Source organism: Heliangelus exortis, chromosome 3 (genome assembly GCF_036169615.1).
Source record: "Heliangelus exortis chromosome 3, bHelExo1.hap1, whole genome shotgun sequence".
Lineage (NCBI taxonomy): Eukaryota > Metazoa > Chordata > Aves > Apodiformes > Trochilidae > Heliangelus > Heliangelus exortis.
Genome location: NC_092424.1, coordinates 82402105 through 82427718, shown reverse-complemented (window position 1 = coordinate 82427718; position 25614 = coordinate 82402105). Strand labels below are relative to the sequence as shown.

The following is a 25614-nucleotide window of genomic DNA, read 5'->3' as shown; positions in this document are numbered from 1 at the left end:
TGTGGATTTTGCTAATGAAAGTGTCAAAAGGACTTATTATTTTTAAAATTTATTATTTTTTTTTTAAAGAGGGAAAGGAGTTACTTGAAAAAATGTTAATTTCATGGTTTTATAGATTTGGACCTTTTCTATGTGTCTGCAGAAAACAAACTTAAAACCACCTTGTGCCATCAAAGTTAACTGATAAGACTCTGTTACCTAGGAGTATGGGGAAAATACAATTCCATACATCTTGTAAGGAATTGATATTCATGTGGAAGCCTTGGTAGAGGTATCTGTTGCATAAATGGTTTTGTTTTGTCCTAGTTTTGTATAGATATGGTATTATAGTTACTAACAGAAATAACTTCTTTCAGTGATCTATATCTCTCTTAAAGCAATCTGACAATTTGGGTGCAGTTGGAAAAGCTCTTCCATGTAGAAAAGCTCAACCTCTGGCAAAACTTTGAGGTTGGATTGGAAACTTTATAACCATACTGCTGCTGAATAGAATTAAAGGTGTATATGATACTCCTTCTGACTTGATTAATGTGATCCATTTTCCCACCCTTGATGTTGCTAAAACAATCTCCTTCCTGTCCCTCTGCTTCACAACCTCCTTCATATTGAAATGGGTTCATCTAGGTGAGTGGAGATGTTTCTCTGGGTGGTGTCAGCATGTAGCCTGGAAGGGCTTCTGTTTGAGTGTTCAGGACAGGTTAGTGGGTGTTCTGAGAGAAAATATCTTCATATTTTGTGGAATAATGTAAGCAGTGATACAGAATAAGTCTTTAATCTTTCTGTTTGGGTTTGAGCACATTGTGGTATTTGTTGTTGTTCTTGGGTTTTTTGGTTGTTTTTTTTCTTTTTTCAAAGGTCAGGTTGGTATCTTTCAGTTATTAGGTTTTTCAGACCCTTTGCCTATTTGTATTTCACTAGTGGCTCTAAGAGCAAAAACTGCAGCTGTAGTTGGACTGCTTTTTAAGAATTATCTAAAGCCTTAATGCAGCACACAAGTTAATCCTTGTTACTTGGGCTCTTCACCTTGTTTAACTATTGATATGCTATCTTTACAGTCTCCAAGATCCAGAGGAAGCACGGGACCAATTTCATCTGGCCAAACTGAACTGTAAAAAGTTTGCTTTTGTGCATGTTGCCTTTGCACAGTTTGAGCTATCACAAGGTAAGAAGAAAAAAATACATGTTTGTTGTTGCTCTTCTGTGTTCTAGGGTTTTTTTGTTTCAAGCTTCTGTTTCTGTTGCATAATTTGCAAGAAATCTGATGGGGATTAAGTGAAAAAAAAGTGGATTTTTTTTTTCTTCTATTGTAATTTAAGGCGAACATGTGTGCTCCTTTTAATGCAAATATGCCCACAGTTCTTTTTAGTTTTTTTCATTTTTAGAAGTAAATTTTGAAGAAGATGAAAACTGGCAGTGGTTTCTGTTGGGTTTTGTTAAGCTTTGATCATACAGTGGGTCATGAGAGTAATGCTCTTGCTACATTGAAAAATTATGCTCAAATTTGCATGGCAATTTCCCTTTAGATACTGAAATTCTGGCTTCTTAACCCAAGAGTAATCTACAGTTCAGATTTTTTTTTATTAAACTAAAATGCTCTAAACATGTGCAATTTGGTCCAACCTAATTTTCCCTTCTGCCACTCAGGTTCTTAAATAGCTAGCTTAGTAGCCAGTTTTAGCTAGCTTTTAATTATTTTTTTTCTGTTTGCTGTTCCATTCATGGGGCAGTGGAGGTGTTTGGCATCTTCTCTTTGACAGTAGATGCTATGTTCCAATCAGTTGCTGGGGGCAGTAGGGGATGTGTGTTGTCAGTATTCAAAATAGAATGGAAATCTTTGTCAAATGGTGCCACACAGCAGTGTTTTAGGCAAGACATTCTGATAGGAGAGTGATAATGTCCTGTAAAAATTCTGGTTCCCTTCCTTCAGGGTTGTCTGAACTCTCTGTTCCTCATAGTGACAGTTGCACTGAGACCAAACTTTCCAAAATGGATTTATTATGTTCCTTGGTGTACTGGATCTGGGTTGGGTCGTTTTAACTTTCTTAGCAGCTCATCTGAGGCTGTGTTTTAGATCAGTGACTGCAAGTGTTGGTACCATACTCATGTTTTAGCTGTTGCTCAATAGTGCCTGCACATTGTGAACAATTTCTGTTTGTTGCTTGGCTTCTCTGACCAAAGGATGGGCAAGAGGTTGCCAGATGTGACAGCTGAACCAAATGAACTAAGGGATATTCCATCCCATAAAGCATCATAGAATCATAGAATTGGCTGGGTTGGAAGGGACCTCAGAGATCATCAAGTCCAACCCTTGATCCACTACCGCTGCAGTTACCAGACCATGGCACTGAGTGCCACATCCAGTCTCTTTTTAAATATCTCCAGGGATGGAGAATCCACCACTTCCCTGGGCAGCCCATTCCAATGCCTGATCACCTGCTCTGTAAAGAAATTCTTGAGGGACAGGCACAGTAGAAGTTTCTTGGGCATTGGTCTGGCCCTCATGACCATAAATAGAACTATTTATGTGTGTACAGAATGTTAGGCCTTAGTGGATCATTCATGCTTTTTGTATGTAGTGAAGTGGACTGATGGAAACTCAGATACTTCTGGCTTTACTTTTGTGTTTTGGTTCCTCATCTGTTAAGATGGATGGAGCAGTGAATTCTTCACATAGGTGTTTTGGTATCAGGTTATTTCTTATTCAATGAGGCATATAATACTAGGAGGAATTACTTTCATTTTGAGTAGCAGATCATATTGAAGCAATATGTGGTTATAACCAAAGGCAGAATGCTGGTTAGGGATTCTTAAAAATTAAAACTAAGCCTATTTACTTGCTAAGAACTTGGTAGAAAAATAGTATTTGACTATATGGTAAAAACAACAAGTCTTAACAAATATGCACAAACCAGATTTAAATATAATCAATTGTATTTTCTGTGTTTCCTTGCTTCAGTGCCCAACATTACCTATTAATCATTCCTAAAACAGGTTACTTAAAGGTGGCTTCCTACTGTATACACCCCACCCCCCAGTTTGAGCTGCAGGCAACATTGACTTCCAACTTAAGTTATCAGCAGAGTTTTGAGTGCTAGAGGCAGGGAGCTCTGAAATATACTATTATAAGTATATAAGTAGATGTAATAAAAATAAGTAATTATTATTACTTATAAGTAATACGCAATAAGTAATATTATAAGTGTATAAGTAAGCATAAGAAATACATAATCATACCTGTGTACAGCACTTAAAAGATCCAAGGGATTTATATTTTGCTGCTTTGGAAGTGAGGAGGAAGGGCATTTGGGACTTAAAAGGCATTTAACAGCTGTAACAAAACATTGCATGATTTTGCTCTGATCCATTCTAAATAAAAAAATATTTTCACTTGTTGTACACTACTTTCCATAATTGATTCTTGCATGTTTTTAAATAGTTGTATGTGTACATGCTTATTTATGTAAATTGTTTGCTTTCAATATGTTTTGTTAAAACACCCCCTCTCCACCCCCCCAGCCCTCTTCAGTCTCTGTGTATGGCATTTACCAAAATGGACTTGGGTGTTCAACTTCACAGGAAAAGCTGACTTACATGATTCACTTGTAACTAGTTCCAGGCAGTATATTTGAAGTTGGATCTCTAAGAGAACGAAGTATGTCATGAGCAATGGCTTCAGAGAATGATGCAAAGTGAATATAAGACAGCATGAATGTAATCACATCTTTTAAAAAAGATTTGTCGTAGTGTAATTGTTTTTTGTTTCCTTGATTTTGAACTCTGTGTTTCTAACTACTCAGGAAATGTGAAGAAGTGTAAGCAGCTCCTTCAGAAAGCTCTGGAGTCCTCTGCTGTTCCACTAGAAATGTTGGAAACTGCTCTACAAAACTTTAATTCACAAAAAAAGCAGTTGATTTCAGATGAGGAGAAGGAGAACTTTGCAGGTAACTGCCATATCTAAAAATTCTGGTTGAGATTATGCACGTTGAAATTCTAGATTGAAAAAAACTTTCTACTATTTGCCCATTCCAGATATGATCACATAATCTTATATGGTCCAATAAAGTCACATTTATCTATATTATCAATCTTGCTAAGTACTTGTTTCCATTTTCAATGTACTGACTGTAGTTTGCAGGAGCCATAGGATGCCAGATTCTCTAATTCTGCAGCATGTTCCTCTGACTATTGTGAGATAATTGTAATACAAGCTACTGGTGATGGAGAGGAGACAAATACTGCAGTGCATGTAACTCAGTCTTCCAAGAGTGGTGTCTGGCACTTGGATATTTTTCCATTGTATAGGCAAGTGTTGACCAGGAAGAGGTCAGGACACAATCAGTATTTTGGGCCTCTGCAGTAGCAGGGAGTTTGTAAGGATAGTCTAGAGAGTTGTACCTTTGAGATTACCTCTGAAACAAGATGTGTTTTGATGCCCAGTTTAGGATTTATTATAGCTAATTAGGTGTGGGTGTCCTCATGTGTAAGCTGTTTTAAATCTCCTGAGGGGCCCTTGTGGAACAAGCTTTGCAATCATCCTGTGGATACCAGGGTTAGAGTGGAAGTTTATTCTAGGAATGTAGATCTGGAAAGTCATCTTGCTCTGAAAGCATGGATTTCTCCCACTCCATCCACATAAACATACTATATAAACCAATATTTTTTGGTGCAGGTATTCCTCCTGCATATAGGATAAGATTAAAAGTGAGGGTTTTTTCACTTAGAGTAAATTGCTTGGATAGTTTTTGGACATCTTAACTCTCCTTTTTATGTATTTAAACATAGTTTGCAACTATAGCTGTGTGGAAAACAAGTAGCTAATTTATTTAACAATTGTTACAGACCATAGAAAGCTCCTTCTGCTTGTAAGGCTGGGTTTTTTTCTTTTTGCATTTGAATTATGCCTGATAAAACTATATTGAATTAGACAGACATTTTATAGAAAATAGTGATATGTTCTTGATACTAGGTTACTGCAAATGTGTGTATTTTTAAATTTCACTTATTGTGAATGAACATTTTTTCTTTTGAAATGTAGTCTGCAGTATTACCTGAATAATTATAACTACTAATTTATCTACAGTACCAAATACACAAGAGTGTGGACTTCAGAGTATAGTTGGAAATCACAGAAGCATAAAAAGAGGTGATTCCGGTGAAAATTCCTCTACTATTACCAGACTTTTTCTTGGGTAATATCTTGATTTCTTGCTTATTTTATTAACATATTTAAACCAAAACCAAACACACTACAGTGTTCCAGTTTTCTGTTTTTTCTTCCCTACAGAGAGGAGAAGTCACAGGAACTTGATGCTGTAGTTAATTACCACAATCCATTCAGACCACTTAACAAATCTAACCAGGTAGAACATTAAACATTTTGCTTCAAAATCTTAAATTTTTAGTTTTGCTTTACAAATCTGATAATTTTTAATTTGCTCTTAGGCCTGCCCCTTTGGGAGGGTTCCTGTTAAACTGATAGCTGATGATGATGACGATGATGATGATGTGAAGAAGACTGATGTCCCACTTACATCTAGTGTTATGAAGAGGTATAGTTATTTGGTTTACTATAGCCTAACAGATTTTAATATTCCTTTTCAGCAGTGTTTTTATTGGATAGTAGAAATGTCAGGTATTAATGTTAAAATTGATCTAAATATTGACAAATAGTAATTTTGATGGCAATAGTTATTGCAATAACCTACTTCATAACTTCTCAGATTCTTTGTACTGAGAATGTGCAAAGATCAATTTCTTGTTTTGGCTAATCAATAGGCTCAAAAGAAATGGAATGTAAGGTGAAAATCATTTTTGCTCAAAATAACATTGGATTTTTGTTGGTGTAAAAAATGAGGCATAAGGTGGTCTTGTGACTTCCAAAATATTTTTAAGTCTTCATTTTTAATATCATGCATATGATAATCATTATATTAGCAAGCAATTATGCTAATTGTATTGTGAATCACTCTTCAGCAGTGGAAGAGTCAAAAAAGTCTGCCAACCAAAACTTCACTTTGCTACGTGTTACCTGACTGTAGCATAGCTTGAAAGTAAACAGAGAAAGTCCCCGCTATCCAGATCAAGTCTGTTATGCTGAATTTTTTCTTCTCTTACTGCTGTGTGATTAAATTGATGCAGAAATGGGAGTTTAGGGGATAACTATGTAATCAGAGAGTAAAAAATGCTTATTTAGCTTCTCAAAGTTCTAAATATATGAAAGTAGAGGGATTTTCATGCAACAATCTTGTTTTGTAAGTATTTCAAAATTTTCTTAGGAACGCAGCAGTGGGATTTAGGATCTGAGTTGTAGATAATTGCTGTTGTCTATGGAAGATAACAAGTTAAGTAATCTGTCATTTCATGGAACAATGGTGGTGGTAGATTTTTTGTATTTTTTGTCACTTGGCTGTCAGAGTGGATCTACTTTTCTGTATATCTGAAACTTGTAGACAAGTCTTCCCACAACTACCTGCTTCATCTGGTTCACAGAAGGCAACCATTAACATTGTATGTTGGCATGTGATGTAATTAGTACATTATTTCAACAGGCAAGTATCCAGCTCCAAATGTAAAGCTTTCATTGCACCTTTTCCACCATCAGAACAAAAATCTAATGGGGGAGATTCATACAACCTGGGAAACTTACAGGTAACAAATATCTTTAAAATACATACAAGGAACTACCTGACTCTCCTATGGTGTTACAAAGGAAAATAATACTTTTTTCAATGCAAGAAAGAAGGTAGAATTTTCTATTATTGTTAACCAGCCACTTCTGAACAGAAATGCTAATTATGGCTTTTAAATTTTAAAATTATATATTAAGAAAGAGCTTTCTCTGAACAGCACATCTGATGAGAAAAATGGAGGACTGTTAAATATTGTCAATGGTATATGAGGAGGAGAAAACCACATTTTTGTCTTGACTGCAGGAGCTCTTTCAGCTGTAGTCATGAATTTTGATCATGCAAAGTACTCTGTTCAGTGAAGTAACTGAGTTCATTAAATGCTCTTATGGAGCTGTAAATTACTGCTTTTGACAGAGGTTAATTTTGATGTCCTGTGTCCCTGTCCCCTGAATAAAAATTCAAGAATAGAAGACATTTAGTTCTTTGTTAGAGAAACTGTGCTGTGGAAATTCAGGGTGATGGATTTAAAACTAGTAGCAGTAATACTTGTCTGTGTACCCTGCACTGTTTTCTGAAGCATATTTGCTCTGTGGTTCTTTGGTCATTAATTGCCATAAGGAAATGCCTTTTAGACTCTATGCTTGTGTCTAAACACTATGCTTGATTCTTTTAAAGTTTTTGTTTTATTTTAGTCCTTACAGTTGCAGACATTGGATGAGAACAGTTTAGAAATGGCTACTAGTTCAACTGTAACTCTCAAAACCAAAATGGATACAAGTCTTTCCATGAAAACAGCAGGTAACTATTAGTGTGATGTTTCAGTATGAAAGAGTACTCATTTAAAATGTGCTGTTCTGTATTTAAAAATTGGATTGCGAATAAAATATTCTTCAAAAAGTAAAACGCTGAGCTTCCTTGGAATTCAGGAGTATTTAATTAAGATTTGTATTTTGAGTAGTACGTTGAAAGTAGTAAAAACCTCCACCAAATCCCACAAAAATTCCCACTGCAGCACTGTCCAAAAAAGTGGAGTACTGAGCTTGAAGAAAAAGGCTAATGTATAGTGCTAATTCATTACGTGCTTAGCTGTTGATCACATAAAATACACAGGCTTGGAAATAGCAACAATACAAGGTTTCAGACTGACTTGCCAGCCTGAGTATAGAAAAATGTTGCCCTAATAGGAGACAACAGTGCTCATTTATTAAAGAAACAAAAAACAACCCCCCATACAGAAAAAACCCAAAAAACCAACTGGGCTGAGTTTTACCACAGGATACGCATATGCATGTGAATCTTTGGGTAAGATATAAAATAAGTTTCTTCAGTGTCATTTATTTTCTTATGAGGTTTTCCAAAAGTATGGAAGCACTTTGGAAATGCAGATAATTTTTCCCTTTTTTCTTATTTCCTGCAAAAAAACCCAACCCTGAATTATTTTCACAGTTCTTTCCATATACTGAATGCAATGCAGTTCATGAGCTTGTACTGCAGGGATCCTTTTTTGTGTGAAAGACAACTGTGTTGAACGTTTGTATTATATTTGTGTCAATCAAATACACTGTTACATTTTTGATTTCTGTAAATGCTCTTGCATTACACAAAATGGTGTTTCAGCCTTAACCATGTTGTTCCTTGTGCTCCTTGAATATCTGTAAAGATAGCACATGATGATGCTTGTCAAATTTTTAGAAATATAATTTTTTAAAGAAATCTTCAGTTTTGCTATAATTTGGATGGCCGAGATACTTATTGCATTATTAACATGCTTTTGGGAAACAGACATTTTTGTTGTGTTCTAGAAATATCCTTAAATATTTATCTAATGCATGGATTTTGACTATTGTGTGAAGTAACATCATCTTGTAGAAATAGGTGTAGTGTGAGACCACCTTTGTGGTCTTCCTGGGAAGCTCTATGAAGAACTCAGCTTTATAGGAAGCATTTCAGGCTTGGTAAAATTTAAGTTGCTACTGTAGTTTAGCATCAACATGGAAAATGTGTACTAATCTTTCACACTTGTTACTTCTGTGTTTCATGAGCCATCTAATTTCTGATTTCTTATTCTGCTGAAGAAATCAGGTGAAAATGTCTAATAATATTTTAAGAGTTGGATTTTGGTTTATATCCATACTTACCTATTGAAGAAAGGAAAAATATTTTACTTGAAACATTATTTTTCATAGAACAGAGTCATAGGATTGTTTTGGTTGGAGAAGACCTTTAATATCACCAAGTCCAACAGTTAACCTAACACACTGTCAAGTCCCCACTAAACCATGTTCCTTAATATCACATCTACACAGTTTTTAAATACTTCCAGGGATGGTGACTCAATTAGGATGTAAAGTAAACCTGAACAAGCATATAAAGGAACTTTCTTAGGCTGTGCAATTTTCATCCTACACTGCAGTCTTCCACCAGTGGAAGAGGAACCATGAGGTAGAGCATGCCTTGCCCTTTATGCCTCTGGCTTCAGTCATTAAACTGCATTATAAGTTGCCTATTGTCACAGACAACAGACTTCTAATCTGAAGTATTGCAGTGAGTTTGTCTTAAATGCTTTATAAACCTGCTCAGTGTCTCAGGGGGTTGTAGTGCAAATGATGAATGTGATCTTGTTCTGTGAAATTGCACAGAATCACGGAATGGTTGGGGAATATTTATATCTCTTGCTGTTATAGTAGAATCCTAAGATTTTGAAGAAAGTTCCTATGAATAAGTTCCTAAGAATATGAATCCTTAAGACTATGTTAATGCATTTTAATGCACAGTAAGTCAACCGTGTTCATTTATTTTGATACAGAAAATGAGGTAAAATTCTACTAGAAACTTTGGGATAAATCCTCCAGAAACTATTTCAAGTATTAAATATTAAGTCTTTTTCATAAACTGATTTTTTTCAGAACAAGTCCAGCATCAGAAGCTGAAGATACCAGAAACAAGGAGTTTGGAAAGTCAACAGCAACAATCTAGTTCTGGTGAAAGCTACAGAAAGCAGTTGGATCAGATTAAACTAAACTGTGTAACTGCCAGGAAAAAATGGCCAATTCAAGAAGTAACACAGAAAAACTGCTATAGAGAGGTAAAGTAAGAGGAGTATGTGGTGGTTTTCTAGGTGCAGCAGCTTCCCCATGTTGAAAAAGTGATTTCTATGTTCTTAATTCTGATTCCTGGTGTGGAGTAATACTTTGCTTTGCCCTCTGTAGGGAAAACAGTCGATCCTTGAACAATCTGGTCATCCAGTTTCAAGAGGTTTATCACCACCAGATGCTGTTTCTAAGAAAAGTGATCCATCACATTTTTGTGGAACACCAAGCACCACATATAATGACTATATGGACTGGTAAGACACTTTGAGCTGCACACTCATGAACAGTTGTTGATTTTAGGAAAGACCTGGGCAGTTTTTGACAGGGTTTCTTAAGCTTTTCTGTTCAGATAGCAAATGAGGTTTGAGTGCTTCCAGCACTTAATATCTGACCTGAAATTCAGATTGCGTTTAGGGTCTTCCCTGTTGGTGTTTCAGCACTTGGAAGTACACCATCAAATCAAGTCATTAAGGCATTTACCTCTTTCTCTGATGAAACTTCATTTCAGATGCCTTGTTTTTTGTGGCTGACAGGCTTTCTAGATTGATAGCTGTATATCAGTTTGTTTCCCATGATGCAATTGTCTGTGGGCTTAAAAAACAAAACATAAAGGATCTAGAGGCTTGCAGAATCAAGCATTCAAGTTAGGAAATGCTGGTGTTTGTTTATCCATGCAATCTTAAGCTAGGCATAAACCCCTGTAACGATGTTGATAAGTCTTTCTAATTATATGATTACTTACTCTTTTCATAAGTCTTTAGGATGAGTCATATAGGTCAAAGTTGTATGATGAATAAGCACTGTTTCTGTTGGTGGGACCTCTTGCTCTGTAGCCATAAAATTTGGGATATATACAGTGAATGAAGCACAGCATCTCATGATGATTAATAAAAGTGGTACTTAAATAGGTTCTTCCTCCTTTCAAACCTTGCTTGTATGGAGATTTTAATTTTAAATTTTAATTACATGTAGTATATATGGCACGTAATAAACCAGAATTGGGTGTTTATATGTTCAGGGAGAATTGTGCTTTTGGCTGGTTTTGACTATTTTTTTTAAACTTCAGTCTCATTTTATTCTCAGCAAAGAAGTCTTCGGTATATAAATTATTTTTCTGGTTTTGACCTTAGCATCAATTTCTGTAATCAGTAGTATGTAGTGATAGGATAAGGGGTAATGGCTTTAAAGTGGAAGAATTCAGCCTAGGCACTGGGAAGAAATTCTTCACAGTGAAGATTGTAAGATGCTGGAACAGGTTATCCAGAGGAGTTGTGGATGTCCTGTCTCTGGAAGTGTTCACGGCCAGGTTGGATGGGATTTTTGAGCAGCCTGGCCTCATGGTGGTGCCCCTGCCTATGTAGGGGGGTGGTGGATACTAGGCAATCTTTAAGGTCCCTTCTAACTCCAAACCCCTTTGTGAAACACTGTAGTGGTGGGGAAAATTGCATATTTAGTAATATAACTAAATACATGGTAGCCTTATCAGGGAACAAATAAACATGAAGGATTTCTTGTGATCTTTAGTTTTCTTAAATACGTGATCTTTCAGCTCATATACAGCATAGCTAAAGCTCCCAAAAACCCCTCTTATGATTGCTTTGGAGTTGTCTCAGTATGGTCACTTAAAGGAAAAAGTCTCCATCTAAAATGGCTCTGAATAAGCTGAAGAACGTTAACTGTGACTCAGATTATCTTGTTGTCCTATGGTCAGGTCTTCTAGTTATTTAATGCTTTCATTTTCCAGTTTGTGGGGAGTGCCAGCTAGTGTCTGAACAATTAGTTACTTTTAAGATATTTCTGTAGCATTTGATAGTTTAAGTGTGCTTCTAAAGGACTTCTGACAGTTGGATATGGTAGTCTGGGAGGTCTTTTCCAGCCAATTCTGTGCTTCTAAGTCCACAAGTTGAAGCAGCATTAATGGTAATTATTGAACACAGCAGAAGCTTGGACTTCTGCTAATCAACAGGGATTAACTTTAAAGAAGTACTGAAAATTTCAACTTGGTTGTTAGCATAATCTTAAAGAAAATACAGCTAAATACAGATATTACTTCATTTAGTTTCAGAACACCAGTTGTAAAGAACAACTTTCTGCCAGGATGTCAAATGTCTACTCCCTACAGCCAGTTACCATATTTCGTACCACGTACTCCAGCAACTCCATTTCAAAATCAAGTTGGCTTACAGGTAACAATTTTAGGCTGCCTTCTGTCATTTTCAGTACATATTTTTATTGGAGACTACTTTAGGTTAAATTTATGCATGTGTTTATGTGTATAGTTTTTTAATCTAAAGTTATTAGTCATCTTTCTGGATGAGTAATGGAAAGTAGTCTCTATTGCTTATTCTCAAAATTACTTTATATGAATGTCTGAATTTAGATAATAAGTCACCTCTTCAAAATCAGTTCAGTTGTGTCAAAATCCTGAAGTCTTTATGTCTGAAATATAAGACTTTTCAGATCTTGCTTCATGAGAGAGGCAGGAATTAGAGTCACTGCTTTTTCTCTGCTGTGCTTTTGTAGTGGTACCACCCACTGCAGTGGAGTACCCAAAAAGAGAAGTAGTTAAGAGTCTGAAGGAGGTGAAAGAATGAAAAAATACATTCCTTCTCCATTTTGTTACTTTCACAAACTTTGATGCATTTGTAATGGCCTGAAATAATGTAAAAATGGATGAACTTGTGTGGTGCACACTCAAGTAGGAATCTTCCCAATTGTATTTAGAATAGGGTGATAGGTTTCAGCATCTTACTGTAGGATTAATATTTTCAATTTGTGATTCTTCTACAGGTTGATGTAGCTGGAACAGGCAATTCAAACTGTTTCAGCTTCACAGCTCTGAAGTCTGCTAGCTTGTAGTTTGCTTCAAATACAATAGGTGATTGGACTACAGCTCTAAATTAGTTGTGTGCTGTGACTGAAGGTCTTAGTCTAGTTTCATACATTATCTATAAAGAGAGAGGGGTGTTTATTGATCTGAGAAATCTTATTAAAGAACCCTGTTCTTGATTTCCAGTATGAAAGCATTGGTATCTTTTCTAAGGATTCGATGATGTTACATGCTGAGTGGTGATCATTATAAAAATACTTTTCAAGACAAACATATTTAAAGTTTAGCTTTACCACAGTTTATCTTGTTCAGAAAGACCAATGCAACTTAAAGCATATTAACTTCATAAAAAGTAGAGTTCTACCATGTTTCCCTTAATACACACAAATAATAATTTTCTAAATTTTTCTGTATGTACGCAGGTTCCATCTTCTATACCTTCACATGAATGTCTTGCCATCAAAGGAAAAGTTTATACAATATTAAAGCAAATAGGTAGTGGAGGCTCAAGTAAGGTAAGATGCTCTTTTGTCAGTTATTAAAGGATGTGCTGTTAAGCATAGTACTGTTCATTTTAGTGGAGAAAAAGTGAAAACAGTCACTGGATGGAGGGTATGTTGAAGTAAAGAATAGCAGTAAACAGAAATTCTGAACAAGTGTGGTATATTTCAGCCTTTGTGCCTAGTTTTTATTTAGGTTTCATGATTGCATATGCAGGAACTGACAGAACCAAAGTGTTACTGAGCAATCATGATGCATGTCTTCTAATGATAGAAGAAACTGTTTGAGTGTGTCATAAGAGATGTGAAATTGTTTTTAAAAGTTGCAAATCTTACATGATATTTTTTAATCCAGAGAGTAGTAAATTACAAAATATAATAGAATATTTCAGTTGGAAGGAGCCTACAATGATCATGCAGTCCAACTGCCTAACCACTTCAGGGCTGACCAAAAGTTAAACCCAGGCATTTTTTTTCTGTCCTGGTCCTCTCAAACCAGGATGCATCAGCTTTGATGCCCTCCCTGCATTCCAGTGCCTTGATGCCCTTCTTAAATTGTGGGCCCCAAAACTATACACAAGGTACCCAAAGTGGAGCCACACCAAGGCTGAATACACTGGGATATTTGGATAATTGCTCCTTCTGGTTGCACTGTATTTAATATACCCCAGGTTGCAGTTGTCTATCTTGGGTGCCAGGGCTAACTCATTGAACCCAGTGTTGATCAGATTCCTTTCTGCAGGGCTGCTCTCCAGCCTCTCCTCTCTGAATTTATACTTGTGCCTGGTGTTACTCTCTTGCAGGTGCAGAATTCAGTATTTGGGCTTGTTAAATTTCACTAATTGTTGCCCCATGCTCCAATCTATTTAGATCCCTCTGCAAGGCCTTTTTTCCCTCAAGAGGCTCAACAGCACCTCCCAGTTTGGTATCGTCAGCATATTTGTGGATGATGCATTCAGTTCCAGCATCCAGATTGCTGATAAGTGCATTGAATAGGACTGGCTCTAGAATTGAACCCTGATGAACACTGCTGGTGACTGGTCTCCAGCCAGGTGTAGTTCTGTTCACTACAATGCTCTGAGCTCTTCCCTTCAGCCATTTCTTCCCCAGTGCACCATGAACCTGTTAGTCTTGTAGCTGGACAACTTGTACAGAAGAATGCTGTGAGAGACAGTATCAAAAGCCTTACTAAAATCTAGAAAAAACACATCCACCTCCTTTGCTTCATTCACTTCCTGGGTGACCTTATAGAAGGCTATCAAACTGGTTGAATAGAACCTACACTTTGTGCCTCATTGTTGCATTGTCCTTTAAATGTCTTTCAATAGTACCCAGTATGATCTCTTTAATTTTTCAAGAACCGAGGTTAGGTATTTAGTTTCCTGGGTCTTCCCTGACATCCTTCTCTTAAATTGGAATAACATTGACTAGCTTCCAGTCAGCAGGGACCTCTGGGAAGAAAATCTTCCTGCATTGGCAGCAGACAGTCCTAGAGTGAGGTAGGATGGAAGGGACCCCTGCATGTCACTTGGCCCAATGGTCTGCTTAAAGCAGGCCACAAGAGAGCAAGTTGCTCATGGTCTCTTAGTTGAGTTTTGAGTATCACCAGGATGCAGGTCTTGCAGCCTCTCTGAATAGCCTGGTCCCATGGTGGACTATATGATGATGAAAATAGTCTCTTAATAATCTGATTGGATTCTGCTGTATCTTGCCTCTAGTGTCTTGCCATGTCAAGCTATGTCTTGCCTCTAATACTTTGATTCAAGACTTATCTACCTTTTCTCATACCTTCCTTTTATATAGCTGAAGCTGGCAATAAGATTCTCAGTAGTCTTCTCATCTTAAAACCGAACACACTCAAGTGCTTTCAGACTCCTCTTCTTTAATCTCCAAATCATGTGGTCTAACTGTTGGGAAGAGCACAGTGGACAACATGCAGATTAATATAGTGACTGTATACATCAATATTGAGGACCATATTACAATGATGGTTCTGAAGCAGCTGTATCTGCTTCTAGCATTTGCTCAGAAGCTTCCAACAATTGAGCTGTTGTAGCACTTTTTGGGAGTAGTCCTAATGCGTGTTTAGTTTTTTCATTAGCATTGCCATATGCTAACATATCCAAAAATTTTATCATCTCTTCTGACAAATCAGGATGTGATGTAATCGCTGAATATAAGCAATCCACAAATTTTGAATATGGTTCTGCTCCCCCCCTGTTTAATATTTGTAAAAGAGGGGCTTGCTTGTGCAGGATCATGCACAGTTTGCAAAGCTTTATACGCCAATTCTTGTGAAAGTTGTAACCCTTCAGTTTGAAACCGCGCCTGCAAATCTGCACATACAAAAGGAGCAGCACCCAGTAACATTTGTACTTGCACTCCGTATAATACGTTGGTGTTCTCTCTAGGAATCACAGCTGCATTTTCACACAGCATTTGCCATTTATGATGAAATTGCAATTGTTGAGAAGGAGTTAAGAGTATTAATGACCATTTTTGTGTCATGGCATCAACAATTGAGCAGTAAAAATATATTGCAAAAGAGATTGAGTAAATGACGATTTCAAACCATACTGCATAATGGCAGCTTGGGCTTCTTTTATCATTTTCCAATCTAATGCAACCCATTGACCTCCTCCTCCTGGTCCCACAATCACTGGAAAAGCCATTGGACCCATGTTGGGAACCATTTCTCCTTCAACCATAGCATTTCAAATAATTCCCTTCATTTAGTTACTGGATCCACACTTCCACTTCCCCTACCACCCGCACCACCCTCCCCATGTTGGATCTGTAAGAGTTGGACCAGTGGGTGTTAAAGGGATAAGGGAAGTAGAAGCAGGAATAGGGAATGGATCAGGAGGTAAAATTAGTGCCTCTGGGTTGTTCGGGATGTTCCCCGGAGCAAAAACTAGGGTTTTTTTTTTTCAGGGGTATACTCATCCTCAGTCTCCAGTTCTTTGTTTCTTCAGCAGTTTCCTTAGTTGCTTGTCTCTGAGTCCCAGCTCTTCCTCTGGTAGTTGCTCTATAGGGGGCATTGCCGGTGTGGACAGGGGAAGCGGAGGATAAATTAATGGCAACGGTGGTCGAGAAGATAAATCAGGTGGTGGAGGTGGGGGGGGAGGGAGCGGCAGCGGTGGCAGAGCGACCGGGAGCTGCAGCAGGCGGGTGCGAGGGGGAGTGGGGTGTGGGGTGTCTGCATCCTGAGATTCCTCGCCCCTGTTCTCTGGCTTCTCTCCCTCTGGGTCCTCTGACGATTCTGGCGGTGGTGTTTTTGGTCGCTTTTGGTTTTGCTTCTCTGTCCCATTTTTACTTTTCGGCAGAACCACAGGGTCAAACGGCACAGTTGGCTGAGCTTGAATCAGTATAGCCCCCGCGGGTGCTGGTGGGGGTATTTTAGGTGTCTCAAATAACTGTTTAGAGGTCGAGTCCATATATTGAGCATTCGTTGGTACTGGTAGATCAGGTGTTAAGGCAGCGAACACTGAAGCTGCTGCTGCCCTCTCATCTCTTCTAATGTGTCTCGAATCAGTCTCCATAACATGGCTAATTCTCCAGCCTCCTTAGATCCTTTGCTAACTTCATGCCATAGGGACTTCCCAATTTCTTCCCATGTTTCCAGCTCAAAAGCTATACTGACATTGGGGGTCAGGGCTCTCTCTTTAGCCCACTGTAGCAGCTGTTTCAGACTGCCACTCTTGTAATGTATCCCTCTCTTGGAGACAATACTACCTGGTAACGGCACTGCCGCCTCTGTCTCCATTTCCCTCAGGTTTGCAGTGCCTACCTTACGGGGGGAGCGGCCAGCTCACTGCCAGCTCCTGCTGCGATTGCCAGGCAGGGCCAACTCCCGTCCGCGTTTCCTGACGATTCGCCAGGAAGAGCACAAAAATGGAGACTGCGGCAAACACCAATATGGTTAAAGCACAGCTCCTGGATCTGTTTCGGATTACTAGGAATCCCTCTCTCAGAGAGTATACTACCTGGTAACGGCAGTGCCGCCTCTGTCTGCATTTACCTTAGGTTTGCAGTGCCTACCTTACGGGGGTGAGTGGCCCGCTCACTTCCAGCTCCTGCTGCGGCTGCCAGGCAGGGCCAACTCCTGTCCATGTTTCTGGGCATCCAGATAAACCATCATGTGACGCAACCAGCAGCAATTCAGAGTCCCTGTTTGGGCGCCATTTCTGGACAACACGCAGATACTACCTGGTAACGGTACTGCTGCCTCTGCATTTGCCTCAGGTTTGCAGTGCCTACCTTATGGGTTGAGCGGCCTGCTCACTTCCAGCTCCTGCCGCGGCTGTCAGCCAGGGCCAACTTCTGTCCACATTTCCGGGCATCCAGATAAACCATCACGTGATGCAACCAGCAGCAATTCAGAGTCCCTGTTTGGGCACCGTTTGTTGGGAAGAGTGCAGTGGACGACACGCAGATACTACCTAGTAATGGTACTGCCGCCTCTGTCTGCATTTGCCTCAGGTTTGCAGTGCCTACCTTACGGGTTGAGCGGCCCGCTCACTTCCAGCTCCTGCTGTGGCTGCCAGCCAGGGCCAACTTCTGTCCATGTTTCTGGGCATCCAGATAAACCGTCGCGTGAAGCAACCACCAGCAATTCAGTGTCCCTGTTCGGCCGCCATTTGTTGGGAAGAGCGCAATGGACAACACACAGATTAATATAATCAAAGTATTGCCGTTTATTGAGGACAGCAGTAGCCCTTTTATACACAGTCAGGCTGATAACATAATATAAGCATATTGCTGATTGGTACAACACATTCTTCATATGCCACAGGGCACTATCTAACTGGTTAAATACAACTCTATGTGATGTCTATGCAATGCTTTCCCATCCTGTTATTCTTCTTTGCTGCCAACTTTTACTTTTATCTTTTGCACGTAGCTGATCCTTTAGTAATCTTGCAGCTGGGCCTCGAGGCCCTTAGCTCACTCTGGCTAAAGCTAAATAGTCAGGATTGCTCACATGTCCATTTTCTTCTAAAAACTCTCCAACAGTCTAACCCCCAAATCATCTTAATGTCACAAAATGGGTGTTTGGGAGATGTTATATGGCATTCTTTGATATATCTGTGAGAGGTTATTTTGCATTTTTATCTTAGAAGTAGTTCAGACTTGTGATCAAATCTAGTAAATATGTGGTACTGAATGTCAGAAACAATGGTTTCTGACAGGGTTGTTTCTGTTGTAAGTGATGGCTTCTTAATTTTTCTTCATGATGACTTGTATAAACTATTAATTCAGTGTTGCTTCTTCCCTTTGAATAGGTACATTTTATTTCTTTGAAATTCTGGCTGGTGAGATGAAAGACTAGTAAATTTGAATCAATTTTGAATGAAGTTAACTGATACTGTTTTGCAGGTGTTTCAAGTACTGAATGAAAAGAAGCAGCTGTATGCTGTCAAATATGTGAATCTAGAGGAAGCTGATCAACAGACTGTTGAGAGCTATAAGAATGAAATTGCTCATTTGAGTAAACTGCAGCAACACAGTGATAAGATCATCCGCCTTTATGGCTAGTGAGTAAACACTAATTTTATTAAACTAAGATCTTTTTGATATAAAGAAGTTGCCTTAAAATTTAACATAAGTATATTTATTTATTTTTAGTGAAATTACTGATCATCATATCTACATGGTAATGGAGTGTGGAAATATTGATCTCAATAGCTGGCTCAAAAAGAAAAAAACCATTGATCCGCTGGAAAGAAAGAGCTATTGGAAAAATATGCTGGAAGCTGTTCACACAATCCATGAATATGGTATTCTTAAATAATTCTAGGTATTTGTGTAGGTTATATGGCAGTGATAATATGAATGTTTTAATTTTGGAGGTGATGCTGCTCTTAGTTTTGGTGTAAGTGTAGGGATCTTCAAAAGTGAGTATTTACTATATTGTGAAAAAAACAGTGAAACGAATAAATTTTGCTCCAGAGAGACATCCTTTGATAATCCCAGGGATCTCCAAGGATCACTTGTATAATGCTATTTCCTTGCAACAGCCAGAAAATAACATGTTCTGTATTAGACTAGATTTTATACTCCCAGTGCTGTTTGTTCTGCTTTAGATTTAAATTTCAGCCACTTACCATCTCCAAAGAAGCTTTGACACTAATGGCAGCTTTTATGTATCTCTATCTTCTTTACTTTGCCATAGTGTTTCAGCTTTTTCTGACAGTTCTTAGGCCTTCCTTTCATCTCTCTCCATGTAACTGAAGTGCATGCATTTATATTCTTTTTGATTGGAGAACATAAAGGAGAGAGCAGATGTGGATCCTTTTTCTGTTTAAGAAAAAAAAAAAGTGGAGAGACCTAGCATAGCAGAGAGCATGACCTCATCACAACATAAGAACACTGGAACATTCAATAATATATAAAGAAAGCAAAATCTACTAAAACAAAGGCTACATATGCTGCCTGATGAAATGGTGTTTTGCAATATATAAAGATTGGTTTATTATATAGATAATCAAATCCATAATAAATCATGATTCTGTGATGTGAGTAGCGTTTTCAAGAGGTCATTCATGTAACCCTTGATGAACGGTACCTCTGAAATTAGGTAGCAAAAACCTACCAGATTAAGCAATGTAATTCTTCTAATTTAAGTACCTGTGTAGCTAATTATTTAAGAGGAAGCTACAGGAGTGGACAGGCCATTGAAATGATCCAGAACAGCAGTTTAGTATGGCAGTGTGCACAAACAGAAGCAGGGCCTGCAACTATGTAACTGAAGTCTCTTAGAGCTATTGTGGTGTGACTGCAGATTTGAACATACAATGATTCCAACTATAAACTCGTGCAAGTTTTAACTGTTTAAAAAGAAATAGAAACATTTTAATCAAATCTGCAAAGAAGAATTTTGTTTTGGCCAGTTAAAGCTGATCTGTACCTTTCCTTTGTGCAAGACTTACGGGAGTTGAACAATAAAACCTCCATACTGCACTTGGATTGATTTTAAACTGTTTTACAGGCATTATTCACAGTGATCTGAAACCAGCGAACTTTCTAATAGTTGATGGAATGTTAAAGCTAATTGACTTTGGCATTGCAAACCAAATGCAGCCAGATGTGACAAGCATCATTAAAGATTCTCAGGTAAAATGCCTCTGGAAAAAACTATGTACACTTTTCTGTAAAGTGCTATAGTGCTTGCTGATTATGTTTATTACTGTAGTAACTTCAGTGAATGCTGAAATTTTATGCTGGATAGTTTTACGTGTATACATATTCATATATATAATTTTTAGATGTTTTTGTTTAAAGGGAAAGTAGTGGCCTTCAGCTATAATAGAAACAATTTTTCAAGATACTTTCTAGTGTTTTGAGACAAGAATATAACACTAACAAGTGAGATAAATCAAGTGCATGCTTCACTCAAAGGAATATTTTTACATTTTTATGACTAGGTTGGCACAATGAATTATATGCCACCTGAAGCAATAAAAGATATGTCTTCCTATGGAGAAAATGGGAAATCTCGATCGAAGGTAATGTGATCTTTTTTCTCCTGTTGCCTTCATAAATACATAAATAAATCTGACTTAGCAATTTTTTTTTAAAAGGAAGAAAAATTGCTTTCAAATCTATACCAGTGTTTGTTACTATGTCTACTTAAAGACCAAGTAGTGCAGGAAAGCAATTTCATTTTGGCAGTTAAGCTTCAGCAAAGGGGTACAAAGTTTTGTGGAAAGGTATTAAAAATATTCTATGTATGTGCATATAAATAGTCAAAGGTTGTGACTTTTGACAGCTGAAGTATGACTATAGTGAAACACAAGATTGTCTTTTTATACACAGAACAGAATATTTTATAGATGGATTTCTTTCACTAAGGATGACATTTTTTACCTTTAAAAAGTTTTACCTTTTTCAAAAATTGCACGCAAAGTGCTGACTTGATCTGGAGCTCATCTTTTCTAAGCAAAAAATCTAAACACTGTGCTGGGGGTCAGCCTCTTTGTGTGTCTCTTTCCCTACTCCTCTCCTCTCCCCTACCCTCCTAGCCTTAGGTCCTTTTCTTAAAGTGCTTCAGCTTCAACAGGGGAAGGAGAAACTCCTGTAAAGAACAGCCCAGGTGTGATGATTGAAATCTGGATCTGAATCCTCTAAACCCAGAGGAATTAACTATGGTTTCCTACTATGGGAATTTAGCTATGATGTCTTACTGCTTTCTGAACTGAATTGATTTAGTATGCTTTTGTTTGTATTTACTCATAAGTCCAAAATTAGACTGTTAAACTTGTTAAGCACTGAGGTTAATTTTATTTTGTTCAAATAAGTTGATTTTCAAAGATAATTAATAGCTTTCTTACAGAACATTACTGAATTAAGCCACTGTCTTAGGAGATAATAGCATGCTGTTGGTAATCTTGAATCATAGTTACTAAGATCTGTTATCCGATGCAAAGTTAGGGTAATTTCACACTCAAGTGAAATGAGTGTACAGTTATATGATAAATTGACTGAAGGGACAGTTTCTTAATTGAGGACTGATTTTATTTTTTTTATTTTTGTATTAGATAAGTCCCAAAAGTGATGTGTGGTCATTGGGATGCATTTTGTACTGTATGACATATGGAAGGACTCCATTTCAACATATAACAAATCCAATAAATAAACTGCATGCCATTGTTGATCCTAGTTATGAAATAGAATTTCCAGATATTGCTGAGAAGGATCTTCAAGACGTGCTAAAGGTAACTCTCCCTTAAGATTACTTTTGATTCAAATAATGACAGCTTCTTTATTTAAAGCATATTTTCTTAAGCTGACTTGTGCTTAAGAGACTTTTTTGTCAAATAAATGCTTCCTGCTACATACATTACAGGCCTTACTCCAAAGACTTAAATGAACCTAGATCTACTTGATATAGTTCCCATAGTACAAGTTAATTTCCACTCAGTAGTAAAGAAACAATATTTAAGGCAATCTGGCTTAACTCCTTTGCCTTACCAACCCAAAGCAAGTACAGTAGACTTTGTACTCGCCATCCCTTTCATATTTCACTTACCCTACATATTTACCTGCTTTTGAAACTTGTGCTTTAACCCAAGCCCTAATTTTGTTGCTTAGCCAGGTAACAAACCTGAAAATCCGGAAGCACTTTCTTAACTTTCAAATCTCAGTGACATTTTGTATCATTTTAAATAAAAGCAAATTGTAGGATCTGGGCTTCACCTCTTCCAGTGTTGTTTCTGGAGTAAAACAGTTTACCAAGCTTTACTCTGAAGATAATTGTTACCACAGGTAAGGAGGTTAGCCTGTTGTTGAATTTTTGTGTTGTGTTTTTTGGAGCATGCAGTTGATCTGTAAAGTTTTCTGATGTGCATCTACGGGGTCTTTAAAATGTTCTCAGTGTTAATTTTTAGGAAAATTCTTTATTTTTAGACAAAGCACTGTTCCTTTTCTTTTTTCACTTGCAGCGCTGTTTAATAAGAAATCCTAAACAAAGAATATCTGTTTCGGAGTTGCTGGTACATCCCTATGTTCAAATTCAAAGTAATTGTCAAACAGGTACAGTTGTTTTAAAATCTTCACTAAATAGTATTCATAATTTTGTTTAAGAAAACAAAATGCTTTACTCCTGTATGTACTTTCTCTTGCTGGTGTAACAGTATGTATTTTTTTTTGGTGTCCATCTGTATTTTAATTCTTGAGTCTGTAGTTTCAAAACTGATTTTGTATACCTCTTACAAAACTGCACTGGTATTTATGCATAGTTCTATACAGCTTTAGCATATTTATAAATTAACTGCAGGTGTTCCAAATTCAAAAGGAACAACAGAGGAAATGAAACGTATCCTGGGCCAGCTTGTGGGCTTGAATTCTCCCAATTCTATTTCAAGAGCTGCTAGGGTAAGTAAATTTCATTCTTTTATTTTGGATGGCAGATCTTGCAGACAAATGTTAAAATGTTTGGTAGCTGGAAGGATAACTGTCAAAGCTGTAAACACAGATGGAAAAAGTATAACATTGATTGCAGTGTTTTTGTTTTCAAGTGTGCAAAATCTCCCTGTATTCTTCTGAATGGGAAGGGTTGAAAGGATGATGGTAGTCTTGATTTTAGATTTTTCTTTCCTTTTCACCTCCCACTATACCTGTAGTCTTTATTTCCAAATCCCCTGCTGCTCCAGTTTCTCCTCTCTAAAATAGTTTTTCATTGTGCTACTTTGCTTTTAAGCTACTCAAAACCTGTAGTAGTCTTCTAATTAAGAACCATCACTATGGGCAAATTATCTAAATTGGTCTGTCAAGTGTGCAAGCTTTTGGATTGCAGCTGTTCTTACTTCCTGGAGTTTGCTGAACTGTTAATGCATTATGTGCAGAATTAGTCCCTGTGCATTGAGGTATTGATTCAAGCTCAGTTTACTGCCTGAAAGACCTCAGTAACTCTTCACCAATTCTGTTCTTTCTGTCTGTCTCAGAAGAGGTAATGGTGGTCAAAGATGTAGCAAGTTGAGATGGAATGCAAAGCTTCTTTCAGAGGAGGGAGAGCAAATTCAGTATCCTTGAAGTAAATCTAAGGAAGTTTTTCTGCACTTTTCTTGTCATACCTGATTTTTTTAAAATTGGGGGGTGGACAAGAGATTATCCTTTTAACAATATTATGATGTGATTATATTGGTGGCCACTGATTTTCCTGTCTCATAGGCAATAACCTCATCTCATGCTCACCCTGATATTTTAAGTACCTCTCTCTTCCATTCTGGTGTTTTCACATCAGAGACCACTAATGGATTAAACTTGGTTTTAAATCTTGGTAATTTGTTCTCTGTCAGGTTGTGAAGCTCTGTGTTTTGCTCATGCTGCTAAGTCAGTGTATGTTTTCTTGTCAGCACTATTGCATTACTACTGGTACAACTATATTGTTTTCAATGGATCTTTATTTGCTGATTTGAGAGAGAAATTTTAGTATGAACTTTGGAATATTTCAGTATGTGATGATTTATTTGAAGTAGTAATGTTTGTTATACAGATATAGTTGTGAATTCACATGTGATGCAACTGCATTCACCTGAGTACTTCTGGTTTTATTCACTTTCAGACTTTATACGAACAGTGCAACAGTGGTAAGAGTCTTGATGTATCAGCATTTGCAAAACTTGGGAGTCAAAAATCATGGACAACAAAATGATGTACTACTGTTCAGGATGCAACAGAGATTCTGGTCTGTTCAAAAAATATTTTGTGCTGCTAGCTTTTAAAAAGGACACTCAACAAAGTTCATATTTTAAAATGTTCTTTGTGTCTTCTGATAATGCTTGCAGATCATTAAAAATATTTTAATTGCTTTTTCACTGTGGGCTTTTTCACTCTTTGTATACCACTTGGACTGAAGAATGAAAATTGCTAGTTGGTGATTATAGTGTTCATTACTTACAAAGAACTACAGTGTTTGGAGTACAAAAAGTCGTATAAGATTTTTCAAGCTCTTTTCTCTCCCTGAAGTTAAAACAAAAAATGTTCCTAAAATGTCAGTTGGTGTACATGAAAACATGCAAATATCTCTTGAAATTTCTCCTGTGATATGAACCCAAATATTTGTGCTCAATATTATGTGCCAATAAATGCTTCTTGTGTCCAGGTTTGATCATAAGAAAATAAACACTGTTTATCTAAATGATCAGTTACAGTGCTGGTAGATACCTGTAAATGTCAACACTTTTTGAGCTGTTGCTATGGTTAAATGACATGATGGAAGCATGAGTATGGTTTTGAAGAGATATATGAATAAAATGGCTTTTGTTCTATGAAAAATGCTACTATAAATCAAATATGCGTAATAGAAAAACCATGGACATTCATCAATAATAATTTTTAAAAGCATTAATACTAAGCACTCTCTAAAAATGTTCTGAATCATAGAATCATAGAATTGGCTGGGTTGGAAGGGACCTCAGAGATCATCAAGTCCAACCCTTGATCCACTACCGCTGCAGTTACCAGACCATGGCACTGAGTGCCACATCCAGTCTCTTTTTAAATATCTCTAGGGATGGAGAATCCACCACTTCCCTGGGCAGCCCATTCCAATGTCTGATCACCCTCTCAGTAAAGAAATTCTTTCTAATGTCCAACCTAAACCTCCCCCGGCACAACTTGAGACCGTGCCCTCTTGTCTTGCTGAGAGTTGCCTGGGAAAAGAGACCAACCCCCCCCCCCTGGCTACCCCCTCCTTTCAGGGAGTTGTAGAGAGTGATGAGGTCTCCCCTGAGCCTCCTCTTCTCCAGGCTGAACAGCCCCAGCTCCCTCAGCCTCTCCTCATAGGATCTGTGCTCGAGTCCCTTCACCAGCCTGGTTGCCCTCCTTTGGACCTGCTCCAGGACCTCGATATCCTTCCTAAACTGGGGGGCCCAGAGTGTATCAGGACTGTTTTTTACATAATTAGGGAGTTGATCAGGTTTGGTTTTAACTGAGTTAAATTTCTGGTGCAAGTTTATTTAGTTTAAAGTTGCTTAAATTACTGAAAGATGTTGAACAATACCTAATAATTTTAAATTTAAAAAAAAGATCTTCAGCTGTTATGAAACATGGATACCTTC

The 25614-nt window shown here is 37.5% G+C and overlaps 1 protein-coding gene across 3 annotated transcripts in view; it reads left to right on the top strand.

Annotated features, from left to right (window-relative positions):
* Nucleotides 1-24369, top strand: part of TTK (TTK protein kinase) — a 35973-nt gene extending 11604 nt beyond the window's left edge. For all 3 annotated transcript variants that reach the window (XM_071741490.1, XM_071741488.1, XM_071741489.1), the window contains 19 exons: nt 1056-1162; nt 3798-3941; nt 5081-5189; nt 5285-5360; nt 5443-5549; nt 6549-6648; nt 7322-7427; nt 9536-9714; nt 9839-9975; nt 11781-11907; nt 12974-13066; nt 18431-18588; nt 18680-18831; nt 20043-20167; nt 20479-20559; nt 21592-21768; nt 22495-22585; nt 22830-22927; nt 24117-24369. In XM_071741490.1, the coding sequence (XP_071597591.1) occupies nt 1056-1162; nt 3798-3941; nt 5081-5189; nt 5285-5360; nt 5443-5549; nt 6549-6648; nt 7322-7427; nt 9536-9714; nt 9839-9975; nt 11781-11907; nt 12974-13066; nt 18431-18588; nt 18680-18831; nt 20043-20167; nt 20479-20559; nt 21592-21768; nt 22495-22585; nt 22830-22927; nt 24117-24206 (2257 nt within the window). In that variant the 3' untranslated portion in view covers nt 24207-24369. The remainder of the gene's footprint in view (nt 1-1055; nt 1163-3797; nt 3942-5080; nt 5190-5284; nt 5361-5442; nt 5550-6548; nt 6649-7321; nt 7428-9535; nt 9715-9838; nt 9976-11780; nt 11908-12973; nt 13067-18430; nt 18589-18679; nt 18832-20042; nt 20168-20478; nt 20560-21591; nt 21769-22494; nt 22586-22829; nt 22928-24116) is intronic.
* Nucleotides 24370-25614: the final 1245 nt, after the last annotated feature.